A 25,937-nucleotide genomic window follows, 5' to 3' on the forward strand; every position below is an offset into this window, starting at 1 on the left:
CCAAAACTCCACTGTCAGCCATCTTGTCAGCACAGGCACACCCCCTCACAGGGAAGCAGAGTCAAATATTAACATGGATCACACTCCTGTGTCAGCCACCTGATGGCCCTTGAGTAAAAATGCCCATGTACATGGAAATCCATACATGAGCTGGGTATGTGCACACATCAACATGCACATTGAAAGGCGTCATGCTGGCAGGACAATGTGCTACCACAACATCAATCTCTGTCTGTGACGACTGAGTACAATACAGTGTTCAGGCATGCATCCTGACGTCACGTTGCAAATGTCATGTATATCAAACATTGTTACAAAGATCAAGGAGCGGTGAATTATCTACTCCTCCTGTGCAAACTGGTTCATAACTGATTGTGTTGCCTCCATTGAAAGCCTCACATATGTACACATGTGTAGTGCGTGATATCATGCTTTTCCACATCAGTGTACTGTAGCAGCAGCATCATTGGCTCCCCCTTGTTGCAAATATGCTGTGCCTCCACCTGGTGGTAACCTGCCTGGTTCACCAGTAGTGCCCAGAGGAGAAAACTGAGAGTGTGTTTTTGCTTGAGTGCTGTGAGTCAAAACCACACACAATACCCAAAGTCAAAGCCAAAATGTTGAACATTGTGATGTATGAAGTTACAAACAAAGGAGTTGTGTGTGGATCCAGCTACTGATCCACCGCACCTGAGGTTGGTCCCTGTTGGTCAAGATGTAGCAGCCCCATGTGATCCTACAGCTAATATCACCTCTGGACATTACTGGGAAAGCAGCCTGTCTACCTCCAGGTGGAGGCACATCATATTTGCAGTGAAGGTGAACCAAAGTAAATGCAGCTACAGTACACTGAGGCAGCAATCCAAGAAGCACAGCCCCATTCCTGGATACGTATAGGAAGGAATTTACTAAGGGATGAAATCATGTACATACCATGGCTGCACAGGATGAGTAATCCCTTGTCCCCTCTTTCTTTGTTAGTACTACCCATTGCAAGATGAATATATCAGTACCTCTTTCCCCCTCCCTGTTGCAATGTACATAGTTCAACTATTGATGTCTGTAATATTATAACTGACAATGTCTGTCTCTTCCAAACACATGTGGCAATAGGGAAACACCAGCAAGTGAGGATGAGTCCCTGGCCCAGACTCTGGTGGAGGATGATCTCTCTGCGGTGGATCTCGCTCTGTCCTCTTCGGATGACGAAGATCAACCTGGCACCTCCGGTGTGATTCGTCAGGCAGCCCCACTATCAGAAACACCTGCACCCCCTGCAGCCACGCCAACACCATCTGGCCACAGACCTAACACCACCGCCAACATGGACAGACCCAGGAGACCAAGTTCAAGCAGCACAAGGCCCCCGGCCACACTGGATGCTACCAACAATGACACAATGACACCCAAGGGGCCCCAGGGTCAACTGTGCCTGCCACCACAGGTACAGCCCGTGTGTCTAGGGGTGGTGGGAGTGGTGTTAAGCAGAGGCTACTGTCTGCAGGGGGGGCTGGACTGCCTGATGACCCCCAACTGGTACGCATCATAGATGTGTACCAGGATAGCACCGGAGGATTCAGCCAGGTAGTGGGGGTCCCCAACGGTATGCAACTCCTCTGCAAGATGTAGGCATTGTGGGCAAAACCAGGGAAATGTTCACACACATGTGTAATCACCATGTCCGCCAGGCATACCACAAGAGCATTGATTGAGTGGAAATGTTTGCGGTTGTGGTATGTCTGTTCTTGTGCCCGTGCTGCTATCAGGGCCACATGTGTGCCATTGATTGAGCCAATCATGTTTGGCATCCTCCCCAGTCCATAGAAGGCATCCTTGATCTCTGTGAGTTCACCCAGTCTAGGAAACTAGATGTAGGAGTCCAGGTGAGTCAACATCCCGTCCAAGACATCTCATAGCACACGGCTGAACATAGTTTGTGACATACCACCAACACTAGCCACAGTGTGTTGGAAAGTACCGGTGTCAAAGAAGTGCAGGGCTGCCATCACCTTCATCTTTGCTGTCAGTGCTGTCGGGTATGTGCGGCCAGGTAGCAGATTTGGTGCCAACTGCTCCGCCAACTCATCGATCATGCTCCTGGTAAAGCGGTAGCGTCGGATGCTGTCGCGTACCTCCATGGTCTCGAGGTCAGGGAACGGTCTATGGACTGCTGGGGCCCTGAAGTACAGAGATGAGCAAAGTAACATCATATATTCAGCTACCCATATGGCACTCACCTTGCAATAAAAGCACATTGTACATCATAGGTATTCACAATTTACTATGGTGGGTGCAGTTGGTTATGGACACATATGTCACCTTCATGCCCATCATCTCACACATGAATCACACATGTGTACATGAGTTCCTTGGGGTGCAATGGCAAATCATTGGTCTGTGGCACGGTACCCACGGACTGCACTCACGTTCAAAACACACAACACAGTGATAAGGTAGGATTGATGTTTCACAGGCATCACAAATCCATGTCAGGGAAATAGCCATGGTCCCTGTATTGCCACATGTGCACTGGAATGCCATGTTGTATCATGAACAAAACACAACCAATATTGTGTCACACAGTTAGTAGCCCCTGTGATCCCTGCAGGCCATACATGGATTCCCTTCAGACACACACACACAGCATGAAATAGCATGCACAAGGCACATGGTGGACCCTGTCTCACATTGGGCACATGGAACAACAAACACCAGAGACAAAACATGCACACAGACTGTGTGTGTAGATCATGATTCTAGCCATAAGTCTGGCTGTGAAGTACATGACATGCAACCCAGTTCGCATGTTGTATGTAACAGGTCATACACATCTCAAAACTGGTATTGTGTCCATGACTCATGCCCATAAGCCAAAACTTTGAAATTACATTTGTGAGATGCACCACACCAAAACTAATCTGTCCCCATGAACTCCTGCCCAGCCTGGGAGTGGCTTGACCTAAGGGCCATTCAAGTATAGAAATGTTGCCCACCTCAATACACACACAGGTGATACAGCCCTAAATGCCATGGGATACAATGTGGGACATGCTGTGGTGTTGAAGGTGTGGCCATTGCCCTTAAATCTGTGTTTAAATCGTCTGCAAGTCACATCAATGTGATCCAATGCGGCCGACTTGTATGCAGACGCGCCGTACATGCATGGACTGAGTAGTGCTCACACCTTGTCTATTGACTGTACGATGCGTATGCATTACAGTCATCCGCATCGGATCACATTGATGCCAATGGGCAATGCGTGGGCACGGCTTGGTTCATGCATGTTGGACGCGTATGAAATCTGACCCGACGCGGGTGATTTGTAAGCAGACGTGTCGTACAGGCATGGACGGAGCTGTGCGCACCCATAGCCCATAGATTCGTATCCAGGCGGATGCGTCTTGTTTAAAAAATACTCGTCGGATAGTCAGTTTACCGAGCCGTGCACACTCATTGGCAATGGGCTGTCATGGAGACGGACAGGAATTCAGGAATTCAAAAAACGTTCGAAGCGTGTGCTGGAAATACAGTTGGATGCGTACAACAATGTTGCAGTCCTAGGGCGTCCTGAAGGTGAGTGATTTGAACGATGCGGAAGACGTGTAGGAGTCTTACATTTCCATGGATTGGACAGATTCATAGAGTGCAACCCTGTTTGGCCTATCATTGAGGGGCAATGTCACAGGATCTGCCTCTGCAGCACAGATTTAAGGCTGCCATGCCCCCAGGGAGCTCACTTGCCTGCACTGCATGCTACAGGACCACTTTCCCAAATCCACTGTTGCTGCTGCTGTCTGTGCTTCCTCTGGATCCTACAATGGCACGTACTTTGGAGAGGGCCCCAGCATTCACTGAGGAGGAGAACCAGGCTCTGCTGGATGGGCTCCTCCCAGAGTACAGCAAGCTGTATGGGAAACCATGGGAGCAGGTGAGTGTGCAGTCCACTGCCTATCATTTTATGCATGTTGTCTGACTAAAAGTAATAGAAGTGTGCACATCAGTGTGAGGCATATGCACTTCCAGATACCTATTTATGTTGGTGCATGTGACGAACAGGTGTCCTGCTGCAGTAGTGCTAGCCTTAAATTCCTAGCCAGTGTTGCCATGTCAGACCTACAGCACAAATGCACATTTATATGGGTGCACTACCTGTGTAACCCCTTTTAGCTTTGTAATGACTACATGTATTCTCAACTGTATGCAGCACAATTATGTGGCATGTGTGGTAATGTCCTCTTCACTTTGTCATCCTCACAGGTTGATGCCCACCAGAAACAGCAAATCTGGATGACCATCGCCCGGGCAGTAAGATCTGTGGGGGTCTACAACCGCCGGATCCGCAACTGCCAGAAGAGGTGGCAGGACCTACGTGGCTGGATTCTGAGGATTGCGAGGGTCCAGCTGAAGCTGTCGCTTCCTCGCTGTAGTTGTGGACACCGGACCCTGACTCCCCACATGCTCCGGATTCTGGCGGTGGTCTTCCCAGACATGGATGGGCAACTGAAGGCCAGACAGCAGCAAGGAGGGGGTAAGTCCATGCATGATCTGTGAACACGTCTGACATGCCATTTGCCGTCTTTTGGCCTGGTCATACTCCCACATTACGTTGGTCTTGGAGTCCAGGACTCATGTTTCTCAATTGTGTCAGTCACACTCCACAGTTGTGGCCCCTACAGTCTGTGACTTTTTTAACTTGGGTACCGTGTCCCTTCATTCAGCTATGCTGAGGGTCCTGCCCAGCATATGTTACTGTGACTCTGATGTGTGCATCTTGGGTGGGTCTATTCTGTGCACTATGCCTGGTCTCTGACATGTGTTCTGTGTGTGCCTTTCATATGTGTTCAAATTGCTGGCCTGGGTCCCAAAATGTGTGTGGGGTTCTTAAAACATGACCATGCATCAGGTGAGTCCATGTAATGTCCTCAGGAGTATGTTTAGGAAGTATGTCACACTAGCCCAGCCACCTGCCTACTGTCCCGGCCAATACACTGTTTTAGTTTTACCTGGTCAGTCATGCCCACTCCACAGCATTTGGAGAGTCTGTACTTACACTCACGTCTATGGACCTACTGATTGTGCTTCCGGAAATGTGCCATCAGGTGTCTGACACAATGTCATTGTGGTGTGGCTTCCTTTTTGTGACAACTGGTGTGTTGAGGATTCTAGTGTGAGCAGGACATCTGAGTTGTGTCAATGGTGATCATACCTGTGCAACATATAGGGGTGTGGTCAGTTGAATGTGTACAGTGCTGTAGGCAAGAGTGACTGCTACGCAGCTGTGTATCATTGTAAGCAAACTGTGAGGTGCTCATGTTCATGTAGTTGTGTTTGCAGTCACTCATATGTCCGATTTGGTTGATGTAGGTTCTACATAGTCCAAGAACAGAGTGGTGCACTTGTCAGCTGCTGAGTTTGGTATGGGCACGACCTATGAATGTGACGCAGTGCAGAATGATGTTGTCTGGATGTATTGCCCCATGACAAGTGACAGTGAAGAGTGACTTAGCATGCATGTCTGTGCCAGGGCGTTGACTTGAGATGAGGGATCCTGCAATGGAGTCAGAGATGCTCCAGGCGCCCCATAGTGTCATTCACTATCAGGACGTAAGGATATCATTGTGTGTTGTGCTGCTAGGCGTCACCAGATTGAGAGATGTGAGTCTGGGCATACATTCATCCAGACCCCTGTACTGAGTGATTGGCATGCGATGTGATGTATGTCAATGGTACTGTACTTCTACATGGTCATTTGCATGCTCACCAACTGTGTATGTGGTGCATGTGTTCACTTTGGGGGTATTTCCAGCCAGCATGCAACAGACATATGGGTACAGGTCCAGGAGGGACATGAGTGCCATTGTTGATGTTCAGACTGGCTATTGTCCTATGTACACCTGTGTGTGCATTTAGAGCAAATATCAGCTAAGGATGCCACTGCAAGGCCTGTGATGTGGTGTACTTACAGTGTTGTGTGGAGTCAGTATAGGCAACTAATGTGGTTTTTCTTTGTCTACTTATATGCAGATACATCCACGGGCACAGGAGACAGCGCCATGGAACAGGAGGAGCTGCAGAGCCAGCCTGGGCCAGCGACTGAGGAGTCGGAGGGCCCCAGTGGCACGGAGGGTGAGGGGAGCCACACCGAGGAGTCCTCAGCACCATCCACCTCAGCTGAGGACCACAGCAGCTTGGAGGATGACTCCCTTGTAGGGGCGGGTGTCAGAAGCCAAGATACCACCGATAGTGAGGCTGTCCCCATCACCACCACCACCACCCTCCCCTCGGCTCCCAGAGGTCCGTGGCAGCTCCTGTGTTTGGGAGCATGTCTCCTTCCTGCCAGGCATCGCACCCCCTGCCCCTGTGACCCATGCTGCCCTGAGTGTGGAGTCTGTGGACCTACTTAAAGAGATCCATGTAGGGCAGACTTAAATGCTGAGTGTCCTCCATGCACACACCGGTGTGTTGACACAACTGGTGTCATTCATGGAGGGCATCTCATCTGGCATGTCTGCCCTACAGAGGACCAATCAGTCCATGGCCTCCTCACTGGCGGCAGCAGTATCCCTCCTCAAGCAGTCCCTGACCCCTTCAGCCTCAGCCCAAACAAGTCCTCCTAGCACCCTACCTGTCCCCAGCACACACACACACCTGCACGGTCACCCAAACACACAGACACAGACAGCACACAATCACCCAAACATAAGTCTAAACGTGCATGCAAGCTAAGTCAGGGGACTGATACCACACACACAGGGGATGGGTCACACACACACAGGCATCCACAACCACTCCGCAGTCCTCAGATCCCTCTCCCTCCAAGAGCCCTTCCCTTGCCTCACCTGCAACCCCATCTCCGAAGAAGCTCTTCCTGTGTGACCTAGGCCTCTTCCCCTCAGATCCAGCAAATCCTGACTACAGGAGGAAGGGGAAGTTCCCCCACACAGGGGACACCCTCCCCCAATCGCAGGCAGACTGAGGCCCCCACCCGCAAGTCACCCCATTCCCGGAAGAGCAAGACCCCACCCCCACCCCCACCCCCAGGATCACTGCACAGTCTCCTTCCTCCATCCCCCAGGTCAGCACACCACAGGTTCCCCTGCCACTCCCTGCCCCAGGTTCCCCCACCCACAGATACATCATCCCCAAAATGCTCAGCCACTCCCCAACTCCCACTTGCTCTTCCACTGACACCACCACCAGTCTGTCTGTTACTGCAACTACTGTGGGGAGCGGCGTGTCCCCCCTAGCTGTCCTGCCAACCTCACCTGCACCCCTTTCCACTCCCATGGGGTTAGGCACTGCAGTGGAGTCCACGCCCACCCAGTCTGACATGGACACTGCAGTGGGAACCATGTCCACTACACCTGACTTGCCCACTGCAGATGTGTCGGCAACCACCCCATCAGAGTTGTGCCCCACAGTTGTGACGGCACAGCCCATGTCAGACCCCTCCACTGCAGTTGCAACTGAATCTCCTGCACCCAGCACCCCTTCCCAACCTCCTTCTGAGCCCTGATCCTGTCCCTGTGGTGCCTGCCTGCCCCATGTATGCCCCTCAAAGTGGATTTCCCCAGTCCTTATCAGTGTAGGCAAGCAACGGGGGACAGCTGTCACTGACACCATCATTGGACGTTTGAATTTCTAATGGACATTGGGCTACATTTCATTTTTGAGTTTTCCATTCCAGATGGCAGATTGCTGATTAAAGCATTTTTTGTTCTCCATGTGCATTTGATTGAGATGTAGATTTTGTTGATGCTGTTTAGCCTGACCTTGGTGTGATGATGCAGGATTTACAAATGTCTGTTACTGAGGTGTTGATGTGGTATACTCCATGTGGCCCATGAGATGTGTTTCATGTTCAGGTTGGTATCCATGTCATCCTTTGCAGCTGAGTGGGTGTGTCATGATTAACTAATTTGGCACAGGGATGGTAACATTTAATTGGCATGGCCACCTCGTGGCTTGCACCCATGCACATATGATGTGCTTCACAATGTCCAATTGGACACTTTCCCTGACTGTTGTGCCATCTCCACTGTACATGCAGGTGTGGTCATCATTGGGGTAATGTCGAATGTGTCCTCTGTGCAACTTGGTAGACATATGTATTGTCTATGTGCTGGTGACGTAAGGGGCAATACCATACCCAGGCGTATGTCACCAGTGCATACTTTGGGCGGTAGATGTAGGTTGACTGTACAGGTGTTGTGCAGACATGCCCAGGAATCATACATACTGTTTGGCAAGTACTGCTATTTCCATGATGACACCTACCTTGTGGTCAGTGTGATGATGGGTGATTTTCACCCTTTGCCACAATGCTCAACTTTAGGTGCAGTTAGTGTCCACACATTTTACTTTGGATGTACACACTGATGGGGGGGGGGGGGGGGGGGGGTTCACACATTGGCCCAGTGATATTTAAAAGCTTGACTTTTGTAGCCCACACTCTGGTGTCGATCACACATGTGATGGTAGTTACTATGTGTGTCATGATTCAAAATCACTGTTGGGGGTATTTGTCAGGCACTACACACTGTTGGCATGATGTTGTTGTGAAAAGTATTTGGCTGACATGCCTGTGGTTGATGTTTGATGATGTGTGTTGCATCATCCTCCCTATGGGTGGGGATGTCAATATTGTCTGCCACACTGACCCCTATGGGTGGGGAGGCATCAGTGAGAGGCACCATGCCCCTATGGATGAGGTGGTATCAGTGATAGGCAACATGATACATATGGGTAGGGTGGCATCAGTGATAGGTAACATGACACTTATGGGTGGGAGTGGCAATAGTGATAGGCACCATGTCCCTATGGGTGGGGTGGCATCAGTGATAGGCAACATGACACTTATGGGTGGGAGTGGCATCAGTGATAGGCAACATGTCCCTATGGGTGGGGTGGCATCAGTGATAGGCAACATGACATATGGGTGGGGTAGCATCAGTGATAGGCAACATGGCACTTATGGGAGGGAGTGGCATCAGTGATAGGCAACATGCTCCTATGGGTGGGGTGGCATCAGTGATAGGCACCATGCCCCTATCAGTGGGGTGGCATCAGTGATAGGCAACAAGACACTTATGGGTGGGAGTGGCATCAGTGATAGGCACCATGCCCCTATGGGTGGGGTGGCATCAGTGATAGGCAACATTACACTTATGGGTGGGAGGCATCAGTGATAGGCAACATGCCCCTATGGGTGGGGTGGCATCAGTGATAGGCAAATTGACACATATGGGTGGTGTGGCATCAGTGATAGGCAACATGACACTTATGGGTGGGAGTGGCATTAGTGGTAGGCAACATGCCCCTATGGGTGGGGTGGCATCAGTGATAGGCACCATGCCCCTATGGGTGGGGTGGTATCGGTGATAGGCAACATGACACTTATGGGTGGGAGTGGCATCAGTGATAGGCAACATGCCCCTATGGGTGTTGCGGCATCAGTGATAGGCACCATGCCCCTATGGGTGGGGTGGGATCAGTGATAGGCAACATGACACTTATGGGTAGGAGTGGCATCAGTGATAGACAATATGCACCTATGGGTGGGGTGGCAGTGGTGGTGGGTAAGATGCCCCCATGGGTGGGGTGGCAATGGCGGTGGCCATGGGTTCCCTGAGGAAGCGTGGAAATGGTGGACAGGGTTTGGACCCCCTGGATTTGTTTGTGGGGTTGGTGTCCGACTTACCGTCTGCACCGTCCGCGTCTGTTCCTGATCCGGTCATATATGTACAGGACTGGTATGACCTGCGTGATTTGATTCATGGTCCGTCTCGATCTGTGGCTGGCTGCTCCATTTCGAATCAGTGGAATCGGTTAATGGCACGTTTTGGAGTTGATATGCAGCTCTTCCGGGTGCTGTGATGTGCTGTACGTGGTTACCCGTCCAGAACGTAGGAACTGCGCATCGTACTTCACCGGCCGGAAGTAGCAGTGTTTAGGTTGCCATGCAGCGCGAATTGTGTGCTTCCGGGTCAGGCTCGGACAGAAATTGGTGATGGAGTCGGAGCGTGCGGATCGGTCGGGAATTTGACACTTATCCGCATCGTACGTCCTCGCTCGGACAGTCCCGCTCCTGGTACGGTTCGGCCATAAGGTAAGGCTACTGACACGTCTCGGAGGGCTGACCGACGGAGATCGGAATCGCCCCCAGAATGTATATGTTTAACCTTTTTACACATTTTGTATAGACATATTATTTTTTTATTTAATATTAATATTAAAAACATTATTATACATTTCTAAACACCATTTTCAAGTTAAAACTCGTTTTTAACAGAAAATTATTTATATATATATTTACATTTTTTTGTATTTCTTTTTTTCTGTAATTATAATAATAAATATTATTTTTATTATATTTATTTTTAAGATTTTTCAACATCGGTACTTTTAATTTTTTTTTACTTAAATCAAAAAATATTACTATTTTATTTAAATAGTTTGAAATTTTTTATATGTAAAGTAATATTTTATTGCATTAAATGACTTCTTTTTAATGGTAAACTATTTTATTAGGTTATGGGTCTTCTATTTTGTAACCGCGTTATGTCGTTTTGTGTCATTTTAGTTGAAGAGAAGCTTGCAGTTGGGAGACACTTTATGTCGCTAAAGGTAAGGTTTGTTTTCTTTGTTTTAAATAACTTTTAAATAAATTTTGAACCTAGTTAGATACTGTTTAATGTAGTTAGAAATTTATTAGTTGAATTCAGAAATGTTATATGTTATAATTACGGGTGGTATTTTTACGTATTGTTACCGTTGGGTAGGCCTGTTTAGAGAGTTAGGATTACGTTGTTTAAGGTATATTTTTATCAAATGTAAAGTTAGTATTATTGTTAGTAAGTGTTTATTTGTTGTTTTATGTGGGTGGGAATGTATGTGCTTTTGTTTTGAATCTTTTTATTTTCAGAAGTTCTTCGTATCGGAAGGAGTCTTTTTTTTTTTTTAAAGGAGTGTTTGTTAGTTTTATTAACTAATATATTTTTGACACTTCTTTAAATTATTCAGTTTTCCTGGATTTTTTTTTTACTCTTTTATACATTTTCGTTTTTTTAATGGATTTCCAAAGTACCTTTGCTACATGGATTATTAATTTTTGCTACAGTTGGATTTTTTCACTTTTTTTGGGAAAGCTTTTTTTTATATTTGGATTGTGTTGGTAGAACATGGATTTTACAGCCCCTGGAATAAATTTGGCAAGTTTATGTATTTGTATTTATTGTGGGTGGGTAATTATTTATTATTATTGTTGAATTGTATTTTATTACAAATAATATTAATGTGTGTTCATATATTTCATTAAAAAAAAGTAAAAATATATTGCACACAATAATTATTTTTGTGATAAAATATATTAATTTTACTTGTATGCTATGTTTGAAAGCTGAGTAATTTCTAATTCATTGGTTTTAATGCTTTAAAGGAGAGTTTTGGCTATTAGGTTTAGGTATTCCAGGCCTTTTGTACTAGGGTACAATTCTACTTGTTGTTCTAGATATTTATGCATTTGTTTCGTTTGTTTAGATGTTTTGGGAGTTAATTGAGTTATGGATTGTTCCATTTGTAACGCTTGATAGCTCTGTTCTTTTTGTAGGCATTGTATATATTTTTCAAGTGTTTTGTTTGGTTCTGCCTCTTGATTGAATGAAGGCATTATGCCATCCATCGACTGCATTGTTAGTTTTGGATTTCCCATTTAATGTGCTTCTCTATACGTTCCACCAGGGTATTAAGAATTTAGGGTTTATCCTGAGGCCAGATATGTGTAGTCTGCCGACCTATGTGTCCTAAAAATAGTCCAATAGTGGACTTAGTTTAGCTTCATTTTGTTTGTAAAAGGTACTGTCTATAAATATGTTGTAATGTTCTGCGACGTCTATGTCTGGGATGTAACCTAATGCTGTTAATTTTTTTATTTGATTTGCAAAACAAGATTTAGTTGCATATTCTATGCTTAGTGCTGATTTTTGCATGTGTTTCCAGAGGCACTGATTAAAATGATAGTAACACCCTTGGATGCAGGTATGGGGGTGTGTTTTTAAGATTACAATAATCATTGACTGTTCAAAATCTAGGATGACTTTTTGTGGGGGAAAAGTAGTTAGTTTTTTGTTTTATTGTATTTAATAGTTTAATTTATGTGAAGTTATTTTTGTTTGGTAATAATGCGCAAATTAATAGTATATTGCAATTCTGATGTAGCCCATGTATTATATACAGTTGGAAAAAGGGCTTGGGACATATAGTAAAAGTCCCATCCATCATCCAATATTGACTTTCTTGTGGTTTTATCGGATTAGTTGCAGTGCCAAATATTATTAATCTTTTGTCATTGCTTTGATTATCAAAAATGACAAATGGTTCTTCGTTTAAAGTGATACTTTGTCAGGACTTATAATAACTTTGCTATATGTTCTAGGAATAGGAGTGGAAGTAATATTAGTTTTTTGGTACGTGATATAGTTCTCTTTAGTGAAGCTACACTTGGCATTTGTGTAGTAGCTGTTTTAGGGATTTTTGGGAATCTGCTCTTTTAAAATAACACTTGTGGGTTTCTGAGAACCTGTGCTAGCTTCCTTTATTGTTTCTAATGCAGATCTGACTTCAATTTCTGTCACGTTAGGTGGGTGGTTATGTTCGCTAGTATACAGTACTGTTGTTTCCCTTGTTGCACGACCGTAGCATTTATTTGAGTAGTATTTACAGAATTTCCAGTTAACTTTTATTCCAAATTGCTTTTCCTGTGTGTAAGTGTATCCCATATAGCATAGTAAAATTTTTCCTTTCTGGCTTGTTATAAATGCTGCTCCTTCAGTCATTTTGCTGTTTGTTATTCTATAAAAAAGATATATTATTGTTATTAGATATGTTATTCTATGTATTTGAATTTAAACCAAAAAACATTTTTGTACTATAGACTTACAAAGTTGGTTTTTATGTATTTGATTTCGATGAGGTTTACTCTTTAGTTGTGGTATGTTCTTTCTGTATTTTCTTTGTCTGAAAAATAAAAGTACATTTCTTTGTATTATTTGTTTCTATCTTTTTTATAGGGGGTGGTTAGGGGTTTAGCGATTGGTTTTGACTTTGGGTTGTTGTTTAATCTATTTTTTGTAAATGGTTCGGTAAATACTTGGGGCCCTATTAGGATGGTGGGCGGATCGCCCCCTCCGGGCCGGCGTTAGCCACCGCTGGCCCGGCGGGGGTGATCCGCCCGCCATCCTTGCAGAAATGACCCCCGCCATATTATAATGGCTGGGGGGTCCGCGGCGGACGGAAAGCCCGTCTGCCGCTATTCCGCCCGGTAGACATGTCGATATTGTGTATTCGATATTTTTGTTAATTCTTAAATAAGTATAGGATGTCGATATTAATGTCATCGATATTTTTGTATCGATACAATTGTAGTTCGATAATATGTCCTTCGATGTTTTGTCAGTGATTCGTAATTCAGCAGGTCGGCGATTATTGGTCTCGCTGGAGCACCTGGGTGGTGTCTTGGACCAAGAGATCTATGGGTCCTTTCTACCATGCAGACTGCAGATAGGGAGGCATCTAACAGGGATCGCAGCATTTCTTTTAAGTAGTCTTCAACACAGGCCATGGTGGTGGTATCCCCAAAATGCGCAGATTGTTGCATCTTGACCTAGCTTCAATTTCTTCATTCTTATTCCTGATCGATCCCGGGACTTTTTCCATGGTGAGCAGTTTTTCACACGTGGCTGCCTCCCCATGTCCTCCAGCATGGACATACATTGTTCGACCTCTGCAATGCATTCATCCTGGCCGGATACCTTGTCTTTTAACCTGTCCAGCCTGTCAGACATGGAGTTGAGCTTTAGGTCGATGGCAGTGAGTGACTGTTTGAGGTCTTTGAACATGTCACAGATGTTCAGTTCTTCAATGGACGTGGCGTCCATATTCACCTCCAACTGTTCTTCCTCCGAGGGAGCACTACCCCGGGGAGACCTGTGCTGCTTAAAGGACAACTTGAATTGCTGGGCATCTGTTTGCCTCAGGCGCCTGTGTACTCCCAGGGATACGTTGCGTTGATACTGAAGACCACTTTTCTGTTGCTTCCCTCAAGGTAAGAACCTGGTTGTGCAGGGGGGCACCATGGCACCTCTGACCCTCAGCACCTGACCGCCTTGGTGCCATTGATGAGGCGGGAGTCACAGCTGGGTACGACACAGCACGTGATGATCAAGGAAAGAAGAGTGGCGACCTCTGTCAATGATCCCAGTTGGGAGGTCCCGGAGTTAAGTTCTGCTGCCATGACTGCAGTTCACCAGATGTCCGGGTGCCCCCCGCATTGCTATGTTAATGTTATGTTAAAAAATGTGTTAAGCGCACGAATACCAAAAGATGTCTTGGCGCTGGTAGTCCGGAGTAAGCAAGGAGCTCTATTTATTAAACAGCCAAGTTTTCAGTGCCTTAAAGACAATATGGCTCCTAACCGGGAGCCAATACAGCTTCTGAAAGTTTTTTCCCTACTGATTAAAACTTGGGAATTCCTAAAAAGAGCTTAGTAGCAGCATTCTGAATCATTTGCAACTTTCATAGCTGCTTCCTAGGCATACCAGATAAAGCCTGTTGCAGTAGTCTAGTTTGGCAAGGACTAGCGAAGTAACTACTGTTTTATAGCTGTCCAAAGAGATTAAAGGTAAGATGTTCTTGATTACCTTAAGTAAGAAGAAGCTAGATAAAGAGGCGGCGTTAACTTGTGCCTCAAAGTTTAGTTTTTTATCTATAATCACACCAATGTTTTTGGCCTTGGCAGCTGAGATGGGTGCCGTCCACAGTTCATCAGGCCACCAGCTCTCTGACCAGCTTGGGGAGAAATTACCAAAGATGAATATCTCAGTTTTTCCAGAGTTTAACCTGAGATATGTGAGCTCATTCAGGAACTGCCAGCATGCACTCCCTAAATCTTTGAATCGGTGGCCGATTGTTTTTAAAAACAGACAAGACAATTTGTTTATCATCTGCATAGGATGTTAATGCCAAACTGAAGCATCTGATAAGTACCACTAATGCAGACACATAGATATTAAAAAGAGTTGGACTCAAAGAAGAGCCCTGTGAAACCCCACATGGAAAAACAAAGGAAAGAGAATCATAGCTACCCAAGGCAACTGATTGTGTTCTCCTGGGCAGAAAGGAAGAAACCAGTGTAAGAGCTTTTTTAGCAATGCCAATAGAATTCAGACAATTAAGTAGCAAATCATGGTAGACCGTGCCGAAAGCCACTGACAGGTTGAGCAGAATCAGAGCAGCAGTGCCTCCTACATCCTACACTGCTCTAATTTCGTCTGTGGCCTTAATCAGGGCAGATTCGGTGCTGTGTTCTGCCCTGAAACTAAACCGCGTTTCATCTAGGCATTTGTTTTTGTGCAGATAGAGAGTTAACTGGTAATTCACAACTTTTTCAACCAGTTTAGCTGGGAGAGGAAGACTTGAGATGGACCTGTAATTATTAGGTTCAATGCGATCAAGGCTAGGTTGTTTCAGCAGGGGCAAAATAGATGCCCTTTTCAAATAGGGGGAAACAAGCCCTGTGTGAACATGGAGATAAAAATAGAGGAACCAGAATCTCAGGTGCTTGCTTGAACATACTGGGGGGGAGTGGGTCGTGGGGAGCACCTGATTTGGCCTGCTGAATAAGAGTTATAACCTTATCATTGGTGACTGGTTTAAATTCAGTGAAGGTTGGAACCTTGAGGGAACCGACATTCTCTGAAACACACCCCTCTGAGCATGTCTTATTGTCAAAAGTGACATGTATTTGCTCTGCTTTCGTTAAAAAAAATGCTGACTTAAAGAGTTGCAAAAAGCTTGTGAATGCTCAGTTGCATTTTTTTCTGGTGGTACAGATAGTTTGGAGACTACTTGTAAAAGTTTGCTGGTGGAGTTTTTGCCTCCTCAATTTGCTTAGCATTGTAGGAGTGCTTCTATGTAAATCTCAAACTTTTGTATTTAGCCCTTAGAGCTTTGTAGTTGGAGAGTTTGCTGACATTATAGTTGGATCTCCAGCGTCTCTCCTGTCCCCTACACTCTTGTTTCTTATCTCTAAGGGTTTCTGAAAACCATGGAGCAGTTGGTGATTTTCTCTTACTCAAGGTTTTTCTGTAAGCGGCTATCTTGTTGGCAACTGATGTGAGTCAGTGATTGAATTAGGAGGAAGTTAATTCTGCATTTTCTGGAAGTTTATTTTGAGCACAAGAAAGTTGGAGGTTTAGCATATTGTTATTAACCTGCTTTCAGTTATGATAGGTTCTAATAGATTGCTTCAGATTATTGGCCTGATCCGTGGAAGGGTTGTTCAGCTCAAAAATAATTGTCAAATGGTCCGTCCATGTTAATGGCAAAATATCTTTAATCACAGTGAGTTCATTTTTAGTAAAGATGCCATCTAGGATGTGGCCAGCCTGGTGTGTAAGGCCTGTAACTATTTGACATCGTCTTGCCATAGTCATGATATTGATTAAAGAGGCAGTGTTTGAATCCTAGTCGGCTTTGAGGGGAAAATTAAAATCACCTAAAAAATGGACTAAATTCTCAATAGAACAGGTTTCAAACAGAGAATTAAGTGAGGTAAGGAATCCAGTTTTCCCTTCTGGCGGGCGATAGAGTAGCCTTCCTTTAAATGAAAGACGGTTAGCTATTTCTAAGTTGAAAAGAAAAGCTTTACAGTCTAGGGAAGATACGAGCTCAAAGGATCCTTTTTGTAAGCTCTATTATGTTTAAATACATTGAACCCTTGAGGGACAGCTATGCAGAAATCCGGTCCTGCCAAATTATCGCCCAAGGTTTCTGTGACAAAAAGCATGTCTATTTGCTGAGCATCAATCAGCTCAGCAATATCTAGCTTGTGTTTAGGCAAAGACCGGGTATTGATGAGGGCACAGCGCGTTGCGCAAGGAGCTCTCATGGCACTTACTCTTGGTAGCAGATTGGAGGAGAGAGATGTATGAGGTGCCAGGTCCGGCTGCAAGGAAAAGCTGCAGTTAGCACAGCCCTCCGCTTTCTCAGAAGTCAGTATGCTAAGGTCTAAGCAGGCACATTGTTTGTGCCTTGTAATAGGAAATGTATTTAAATTATGCAAATCCTTACCAGAGTATGACTGGCGCTCAGCTGGGTGGATAAGAAAATGGGCAACATCCCTGGTGCTCGGCGCGATCTAGGCGCAGATGGGCTTGCCTTAGGCACTTCTTCGGCGCACCAGCTTTACGCCCGCTGCGCTCGTCCGATGCGCTTCCGGCTTTCCATCCTTTAAATATGTTTCCCCCCAGAAATAGTGTAAAAAGCTGGACCACCAACCATCTAAAATGGCAAGCAGCAAGACCAAGAATCAAGTAGCACTCTCTCCGCTCGAATGGGAACCCCTGCAGCGGCCCGGAGAGTAGGAGGACTCTAACCTGTCATCCTCAGTCATATTTGGTGATGGGGGAATGCACTGAGCACTTTAAACTCAATCTAGGGATCTGTCAAGGTTGCATCTTGGCTCTGTTTTTGTTTATTCTGTATAATAACCCCTTCACTGCCAGGCCACCCCTCCCCCTTCTTCCACCCCTTTTGTTGGCTACTTGGAGTAGTTTGTTCTTAGGGCCACATAACTTTTTGTCTACATAAAGTATCCATGCCAAATTTGCATCCTTTTTTTCTCCAATATTCTGAGGATTATAAAGGTACTCAGGGTTTGTGGATTCCCCTGGAGGGTAACAAGAAATTTGCCAAAATACAGCTAAACGTTTTGTTTTTGGGGGGGAAAATGAGAAAAAAGTGCTGCAGAAGAAAACATCTATTTTTTTCCCTGCAAGTGGTATCAACAAAGGGGTTGGAGTGATAAAATCATTGTCTGCCCGGCTTTCAGGGACAGGCAGACTTTTATCAGAAAACCAACATTTTCTACAACGTTTTGACATTTTACTAAGATTCAGTCTATTGTTTTTCTATTTGTTTGTGCTTTCAACCTCCTTCCAGTTAGTCGGAGAAATGGGTGTGAAGCCAATAATGAATCATGGAAAGCTATACAATTTTCGAAAGTAGATAGAACTCAGAATTCAGAATGGGGTGATTTCTGTAGATCCTTCAAGGTTTTCCTATAGAAAGTAACAGTTGAAATGACAAAATATTGAAATTGAGTTAAAAAAACAGCCATTTGTGCCTACATTTGCACCTGTAACTTATTCTAACTATCGCAGATTTTGAAGCAATATACTGTTACATCCGCTGGACCCTTATGGTTGTGGGGATATATAAGGCAGATAGGTTCACTAAGAACCTGAGGTACCCAGAGCTAATTACTGACCTGCACCTTGCAATGATTTTTCATTGTGTACCGTGTAAATAGCAGATCATTTGTTAAAATATGAAGAGTGAAAAATAGGTATCAAGGAAACCTATGTATTTCAAAAATGGGAAAAAGATATGGAATTTAGAAGCAGTGGTTATTTAAACATCTTTGAATTTGTGGGTACCCATAATAGCATGATAATTTGAGGGCATTTTTCAAAATGTTTTCTTTTTTTGCACACTGTCTTACATCCGGAAGTTAGAAATGAATAGAAAGACAAATGGTAAATAACACGTGTTCTACTATTATATGCTCCCCTATGTCTCCCAATAAAAACTGTACCTAACCTATGTAAGTAGGCCTAGCGCCCGTGGCAAAAAAACGGGGAAAAATGCAATGTGGACATGTCAAATTTTTCTATTGAAAACCGATTTGTTTTTGCAATGTGTCTAGCTATGGATTTTGATCCCTAGCTCAGCCGGCACCTTAAGAAACTAGCAAACCTGTATGTTTTTAAAAGTTTGACACCCAGGGAAATCCAGGATTGAGTGACCCGTGTGGCTATCACCAGGCTATAAGACCCAGAATCCCTTGCAAACTTTAAGCTTTGTAAAAAAAAAAACACATGTTCATCACATTTCTGTGATGGAAAATTCTGGAATCTGCTGGGAACCACAAACTTCCACCCAGCCAGCATTCCTGAAAGTCTCCCAATAGAAAAAGTGCCTCACTTGTGTGGGTAGGCCTAGTGCCTGCAATAGGAAATGGCCCAAAACGCGGAAAACTGACACTTTATTTTCAATGTGCTTAGCTGTGGATTTTGGGCCCTAGCTCAGCTTCCCCCTAGGGAAACCTAGCAAACTTGTACTTTTTTTTTAAATTAGACACCCAGGGAAATCCAGGATGGGTTGACTTGTGCTACTCTTACCAGGCTCTGTTACCCAGAATCCCTTTCAACCCTCAAACATTTCTGTGATGGAAAGGACTGGAATCGGTTAGTAGCCACAAACTACCACCTACCCAGCATTCCCCCACGTCTCCCCAAAAAATGGTACGTCACTTGTGTGGGTAGGTCTAATGCCCGCGACAAGAAATGTCCCAAAATGCACTGTGGAGACTTGAAAATTATTGTTCACAAAAAGACCTGTTTTTTTCAAGGGATTCACCTGTGTTTTGGGTCCCGGGCTCGGTGGCAATGTAGGGAAACCTCCCAAACCCAGACATTTCTGACAAGAAGTCACACAGGGAAGTTCAGGCAGGTGTGGTTTGCATAGATGCCCCAACGTTTTCTTACCCAGATTCCCCTACAAACCTCAAATTTTGTTAACAAAATCATATGTTCCTCAAATTTCTTTGGGTGAAGATTGTGCTATCACTGGGCCAACACAAATTTCCTACCACCCAATGTTCCCCAAGGTCTTCCAATAAAAATGGTAGCTCACTTGTGTGGTTGGGCCAAGTGCCTGCTACAAGGAAGGATGTAAGGAAGGTATAAGTAGGTGTGGAGTATTGGACTCCAATGCCTGCTGAACTATAAGCAGTAAACTAGGCCTCCAGATACCTCTGTTCAATAGAAAGATTAATTGATTGGTATACCATTTCAATAGAGTTCCAAAAGGGGCATTGGATTTTAAAGTAAGTACTTAATTAGCTAATCTGAATATTTCTATTGATCTCAAGGTGGGCACATACATGGATGTGGCTGTCGAAGGTTGTGCATTAAGACATTAGGAGCGTGTCAAGATATATGTGCACAAGTACAAAAATGCTTCCAGCTATCATGACGTACAGAGGACTATAATAATAATAAAATTGCAAAAGAAATTCAAGACTTTTTTAAAAAAGAGTAGGAGATGTTATTGCTTAGTTTCACTGTTCCTGATTTATCCATTGTAATCACTGTTCATAAAGTTCCTAGTGGCTGATGTGAATAAATTCAGTTTTGCTGTGGAATTGAGTGCAGTACATATTTGCTAGTATGCATTTTCCTGGGAACGTTACACCACCTAACCACTGCATTTTGTGATGCTTTTTTCAGGTATGTTAACATTTATTAACTGTGTTAAAGTGAAATGGGCAACACAGGTACAAGATATTTTCACTTATGGAAAAGTCATTGGGCTCATCGTGATTATATCAGTTGGTTTTGTACGATTATGCCAAGGTGAGGTACATTTTTCGCTTCTTATATGTTTGAACACTCGCTAAATGTTTCAGAAAAATGTACTTCCTTACGTGTTACCTTTAGTCTTCTTTTGATGACTACCACATGTATCAATTTTAAGTATTAAATCACAGAACTGATTTTGAAACTTATTTCAGGTGAATTAACATGTCTAAAAAATGTATATCCCCCCATATTTAGTACACAGGTTGGAGATCAAGCTATGATTTTGTGTGTATGCTGCTCGAGATGTAATGTCGATCGAATGCACTCAGAGTTACAGAGAACGCACTATGGGCCAGATGTAGGAACCCTAATACCAGTCGGTAACGGCCGAAATTACCAAATTTTGGTCGTTACCGACCGGTATTAGGCATTTGGGATGTAGGTGGCTACATTTCATATTCGGTAATTTACCGAATCGGTATTTAAAAATTCGGTAAAGTACCGAATTCTTAAATACTGATTCAGTAAATTACCGAATCTGAAATGTAGGAAGCACTCAAGTGAGTGCTTTTCACCTGTAAGGATTCGTTATTTACCACCAACTACAAGTTGGTGGCAAATAACAAAAACCGTTAAAAAAACTCTTTTTTGCTTTTTTAACAGTGCCATGCAGACATACATGCCCTCACGGCATGTATGTGTGCCACATGTGCACCCATGCACTATTCAGGGGTGCAACAGGGTGTCAATGTGACACCCTGCCACCCTTGTAGGTCTTCCCCCCCTTACCGATTCGGTATTTACCGAATCGGTATTCCCCTATTCATTCCTGTGGGCCTGGAGGCCCATAGGAATGTATGGGGAATACCGATTCAGTAAATACTGAATCGGTATTTACAGAATTTGACAGATTCAGTAAAAATTACCGAATTAATACCTACATACCATTTACCCATTCTAAAACACCGAATCGGTAAAATTCGATATTTTAGAATCGGTAAATGGTATTTACCTACATCTGGCCCTAACTCTTTTAAAACACAGGCACCTGTCTCTCTGCCGGTATATCCACCAGCAATGGGTCATGAACTAAAGAATTGATACCTCATCGAGCTTCCTGGACACAGTCCCTACAGGATCAGAGCTAGAGTCCCCACCTGGTCAAAAGACAATTCATTTGCTCTTCAGAAAGACAGAGAAACAACAAAAAACTGAAAAGTAACTTTCAAGGAGTTTCTTTTAAGTTAATTTTAGGTGTGACCAAGAAACAGCTTTAGTTGCACTGACTAATGTTTTTTATAATACATATATAGAGATAGGGACTTTTTGGCCAGCCTTCCTTCAATATTTGTTAGTTTGCCTGCCAATTGAAAAAGAGGATCAGCTCTTAAATGGCATACATTTAACTTCAGAAGGGACGTCCTTTGTTTTCATTGGCTTTCGTCTGTGGCAGTTCTGTTTCCTATTTCTTCAGTAGACTATGATTAGACGTATGACGTGTCTGTTCTGTTGAGTTACAGCATTTTGTCTGGACACTTCAGAATGCAATGTAGGGAATGTATTCTTGTCTGTTTGAAGAGGAATTACTATTTTTGTAAACACGTTTAGGTCATCATGTTTAGTGTGCAAGCTTCTGTTTATTGTATTGCAAGTTATATTATTATTCTAATATTGAAGTGTGGCATTGTGTTTCCAGTACACTGTAAGAAATCACCTGGTGCTGTTTTTTTTCCATGTACGTTTTTGTTGCAGTGCTGACATTTGTTTAGTGTGCCTTCAAATTGGAGCTGTGATTAAAATGCATTTTACAGGGCCCTGTGCGAACAGTACATAAAAACTGAATGACCAGAAGAGGCTATGTTCTTTAATTTGTGTTTTATTCGTCGAGACTTGCATGTGGATGTGAGCAGTTTGCAATATGTGAGCTTTTTGCAATATACACATTCAGAAAACCGTGTATTCACCTTTATGTGATATTGACTGCTTTGTTTTGTCAGCTTCAACTTCTGTTGCTTGCAAGTATGTTCGAGATCATAACAGCTCATTAATTATTTATTGTTACAACCAGCTGCTAGTGATCAGTCTTCTTCATATGTAAATAGAGTACTGGTTACAGTGCACCACACGTGGTCAATGTCTTCTGGTTATGTCCATAAAACTGCCTTTTCGATGGACTTGTAAAATATTGGCTGCATAAGACATGAGCACGGAGTGAGAAGAAAGTATTTTGTTATCCGGAAAACCAGTTCCTACTGTTCTGCTTTGGAATTCTTCAATAAAGTGATGATTTTGATCGGAAAGGTGGGTTACTGTACACCCTGCATGTGTGACCACTTTTGTATAGGTAAAAAAGTAAAGGAGATGTGGCCTAGCAGCTAGAGCTGCTGACTTTAGAACGAGGGAGCCTGGTTTAAAACCTGGCTTTGGCTCAATATCCTGTGATTCTGAACAAGTCACATAGTCTCCTTGTGCCTAAAAAATATGCAACGTCCGGTTCTCATGGAAAGGCCATTGCCGAATTCTGTGTTTTGTTTACATAGTTCATTCAACCTCCATGACACCTTCCAATCAGGATTTAGGCCAGGCTGTTGCACAGAAATCTCAGATGACTTTCACAGATTCTTAGACGAAGGTGACATTTTCCTACATATCCTACTGGACTTATCAGCGGCTTTTGATACTGTAAACCACTAAGCATTACTCCAGACACTGAAACTGCTCTGGTATCAATGGCACTGCCCTAAAATGGCTCGCATCTTACCTTCAACACTGATTGCAACACAATGCCTGTCAATTGCCAGGGAGAGTATGTTGGGCACAAAGTTGTTTGACCCATAATGTAGCAAGGGTATGCCTATACCTACTCAGGTAATGTAGGCGCTTAGTGTCCTGTGGGCATCCAATATAGAACTAGGAGGGATTTTAGTACAGTCTAGGTTCCTTGTAGGGAGAGGTGTCCTAATGGTTAAGCTAGGTGAGGTGAAGTACAAAGACCAGTTTTGGATATCCAAGGTGGCAGACAACTGGCAAATGGCATATCTGGTCGCAACCCATTGCTACTTGTTGCCGCTGACGGAAACAGTATCCATGAGCAATGACTTGCTTCTCCCCTAGTTTCAGCTGGCAAGGGTGAATGCAGCAAATGGGTTCTTCCTGTATTTTTAGACTATCCAATCTTTGGACTTTAATGTGAGCAAGCTTCACTACCTGAGTCTCACTCACTGTAAATTCAGAGTAAATGGAGGGAGAGTCCAAACCGCCACTGTGTGTCTTTTAATATAAAGCCACCGCTGTATAGCTAGGGTAAGGGGCTCTGGAGAGATGGCACATTAACACTACCATCTTGTGCAGCCTGGTATCTGCAAAGGTAGCATGTGGCAGAAGGGACCCTTCAAGGATTGGCGCTGACATGAGGTAGGGCTTATTATTTGAGTTGGCACTCATAGTGTAGGGTTCTCATGCTTAAACAGTGTTACTCATTATAGGTGATATTCGTACTAAAGTACAGCTTTGCTTTACGTAGACCTCCAGGGTCCATGGAGAATTCAATGTAGGGGTAAAAATGAATCCCAAGTGTGGATTTACGATCCCCAATATAATTTCTACACTCCTTATGACACTTTAAAAACTATTGAGATTCCCTGCCTCGGCACCTATTAAGATTCTTGACCTTTGTCCCGCTTATTGGCTCAAGTTAATTACTCTGCTGTCCAGCAAGATCCTGGGAAAGGAAAGGGCGAACAAAAATATGTATCTCTTAGTTAGCTTGTCACATTGTGCCTGGGCTGGGACAGAAACCACAGAGGATTATCAGACCTCAGGAACTCAAGACAGGAGGGACCTGCTTTTGAGGTTTTGGCAGAAAAGGATCAGGTAGCTGTGTTAGCTAGGGGTTGTAATATCCTGCTGACATGTAATGAATCAGCTCCTCCTCTGGGGCTTTATAAACACTTACTCCACACCCATTCATCACAGGCATCACAAGTCAGGTGACCCTGCAAATTAACGGTGCCTGACGCACGTGTCTTTGGCCAGTTACACACCATCACTTCTAGTGCCTGTGTGTGTCATTTTAGGAGCATGTGGGTCTAGGGCCCACAGGATTACACTGGTAACGAGGGGGTCTGACCCAACCTGCTGTGAAGCCAGGAGCACAGTATTTCCTCATGGAGAAAATGTGACAGAGGACATCAGCCCTGCCTTCTAAGAGGTGCAGTAACCAAGGTACAAATGCTGCTGCACGCTGTGATATGGCGAAAGGAAAGCCTACACTGTGATGACAGTTGCCTACACCGTGCCCTAATAACATCCCCATGACTCTGAACCTCTCCAGCACCACTAGCTGAGGGTATGCCCTGCGGTGTTCCAGCGATGAGCAGACTGCCAGTTTGCTTCGAGTGGTCTGTTGGACAGCCAATTGGCTGTGAGTAGAGCACAAGGGGCATGTCATCTGGTGAGGCACTGCCTGGTAAGAGAGGCCCAACAAGAAAAAGGCATTTGTGGGAGAGATCAGGCCGAGCAGAAGAATCCTGGCCTCAACCAATTTCCAACGTGGTAGCAGAACAGATCATCACTGTTCTTCCCACCCGACCCAAGTCCCTGCAGGAGAGCTGCAGCTCCCCGCCTCGCTCAAGGTAGTCAGGACTGAAGCTTCAAAGAATTGAAGCCCTGAAGGGGGCACAGGATTTATCCCCTTGGGCGTCTGCATCCTGACCGCAAGAGGAAAACAGCACTCCAGTACAAAAAATTCACTGCCATTCACAGAGGCATCCTAGAAGACACTCCCTTGTGGCTTGCTACTTGCTAGGAAGGTCGATACTCTCAGGGCCAAGCTATTGTGAAAATATGTCACCCCTTCATTGCTGGATATGGTCCTCTGAGAGGGTCAGCCATCTGCCAGGAGCAGTCATCTGTTTTCTGTTATTGGTGCTCTAACACAGGCAGAAACAAGGCTTTCCTGCTACCTGGGCTCTTTTTTTCTGTCCTGCTGGCAGGCAGTGGTACTGCACCAGCTGACAGAAAATGCATCCCTCAGCTGATAGTCAGTCCAATATATAATCTGGCTAAGGAGTAAGTTCACTCTTTCGTTTCATGAAGCCTTCAATTTTCTCTGTAATAGTATTAAGCTTCCAGGTATTGAAACATGTGCTAGCTTGTTGGCAAACTTGGATGAACGCTAAAGCATCAGAACCCAACAGCACTCACAGGGGCCCTGCATGGCCCTGACTCACTGTATCCAACACGGCCTTCAAATTGAAATAACTGCTTTTCGTGCTTGTGCGCAATAGTTCTGCACCAGGTAATCTTTCTTCAAGAGCACAGAATGTGATTCAAGGTTTCAAACTTGGGTCATTAGATTCAGTGCACTGCTAGCACAACGTATGGACTAAAGATGTAAATATCATGATTAATAAGGATGTCCTCGGTCAAGATTCCCAGATGAAGCATGCCTAATGGCAGCAAATCCTCAAGGTGCAAGCCCTGCACCACCCAGAGAAAGTGCGGCAGAACCAACGC

At 44.5% G+C, this 25,937-nt stretch overlaps 1 protein-coding gene across 1 annotated transcript in view; it reads left to right on the forward strand.

The window, feature by feature from the left end:
* LOC147724410 (Y+L amino acid transporter 2-like) overlaps nucleotides 1-25,937 on the forward strand; it is a 507,321-nt gene that overhangs the window by 31,365 nt on the left and 450,019 nt on the right. The window contains exon 3 of the mRNA XM_086918041.1: nucleotides 20,349-20,474. Coding sequence (XP_086774167.1) covers nucleotides 20,349-20,474 — 126 coding nt within the window. The remainder of the gene's footprint in view (nucleotides 1-20,348; nucleotides 20,475-25,937) is intronic.

Source organism: Lissotriton vulgaris, chromosome 4_1 (assembly GCF_964263255.1).
Source record: "Lissotriton vulgaris chromosome 4_1, aLisVul1.2, whole genome shotgun sequence".
NCBI classification, from domain to species: domain Eukaryota; kingdom Metazoa; phylum Chordata; class Amphibia; order Caudata; family Salamandridae; genus Lissotriton; species Lissotriton vulgaris.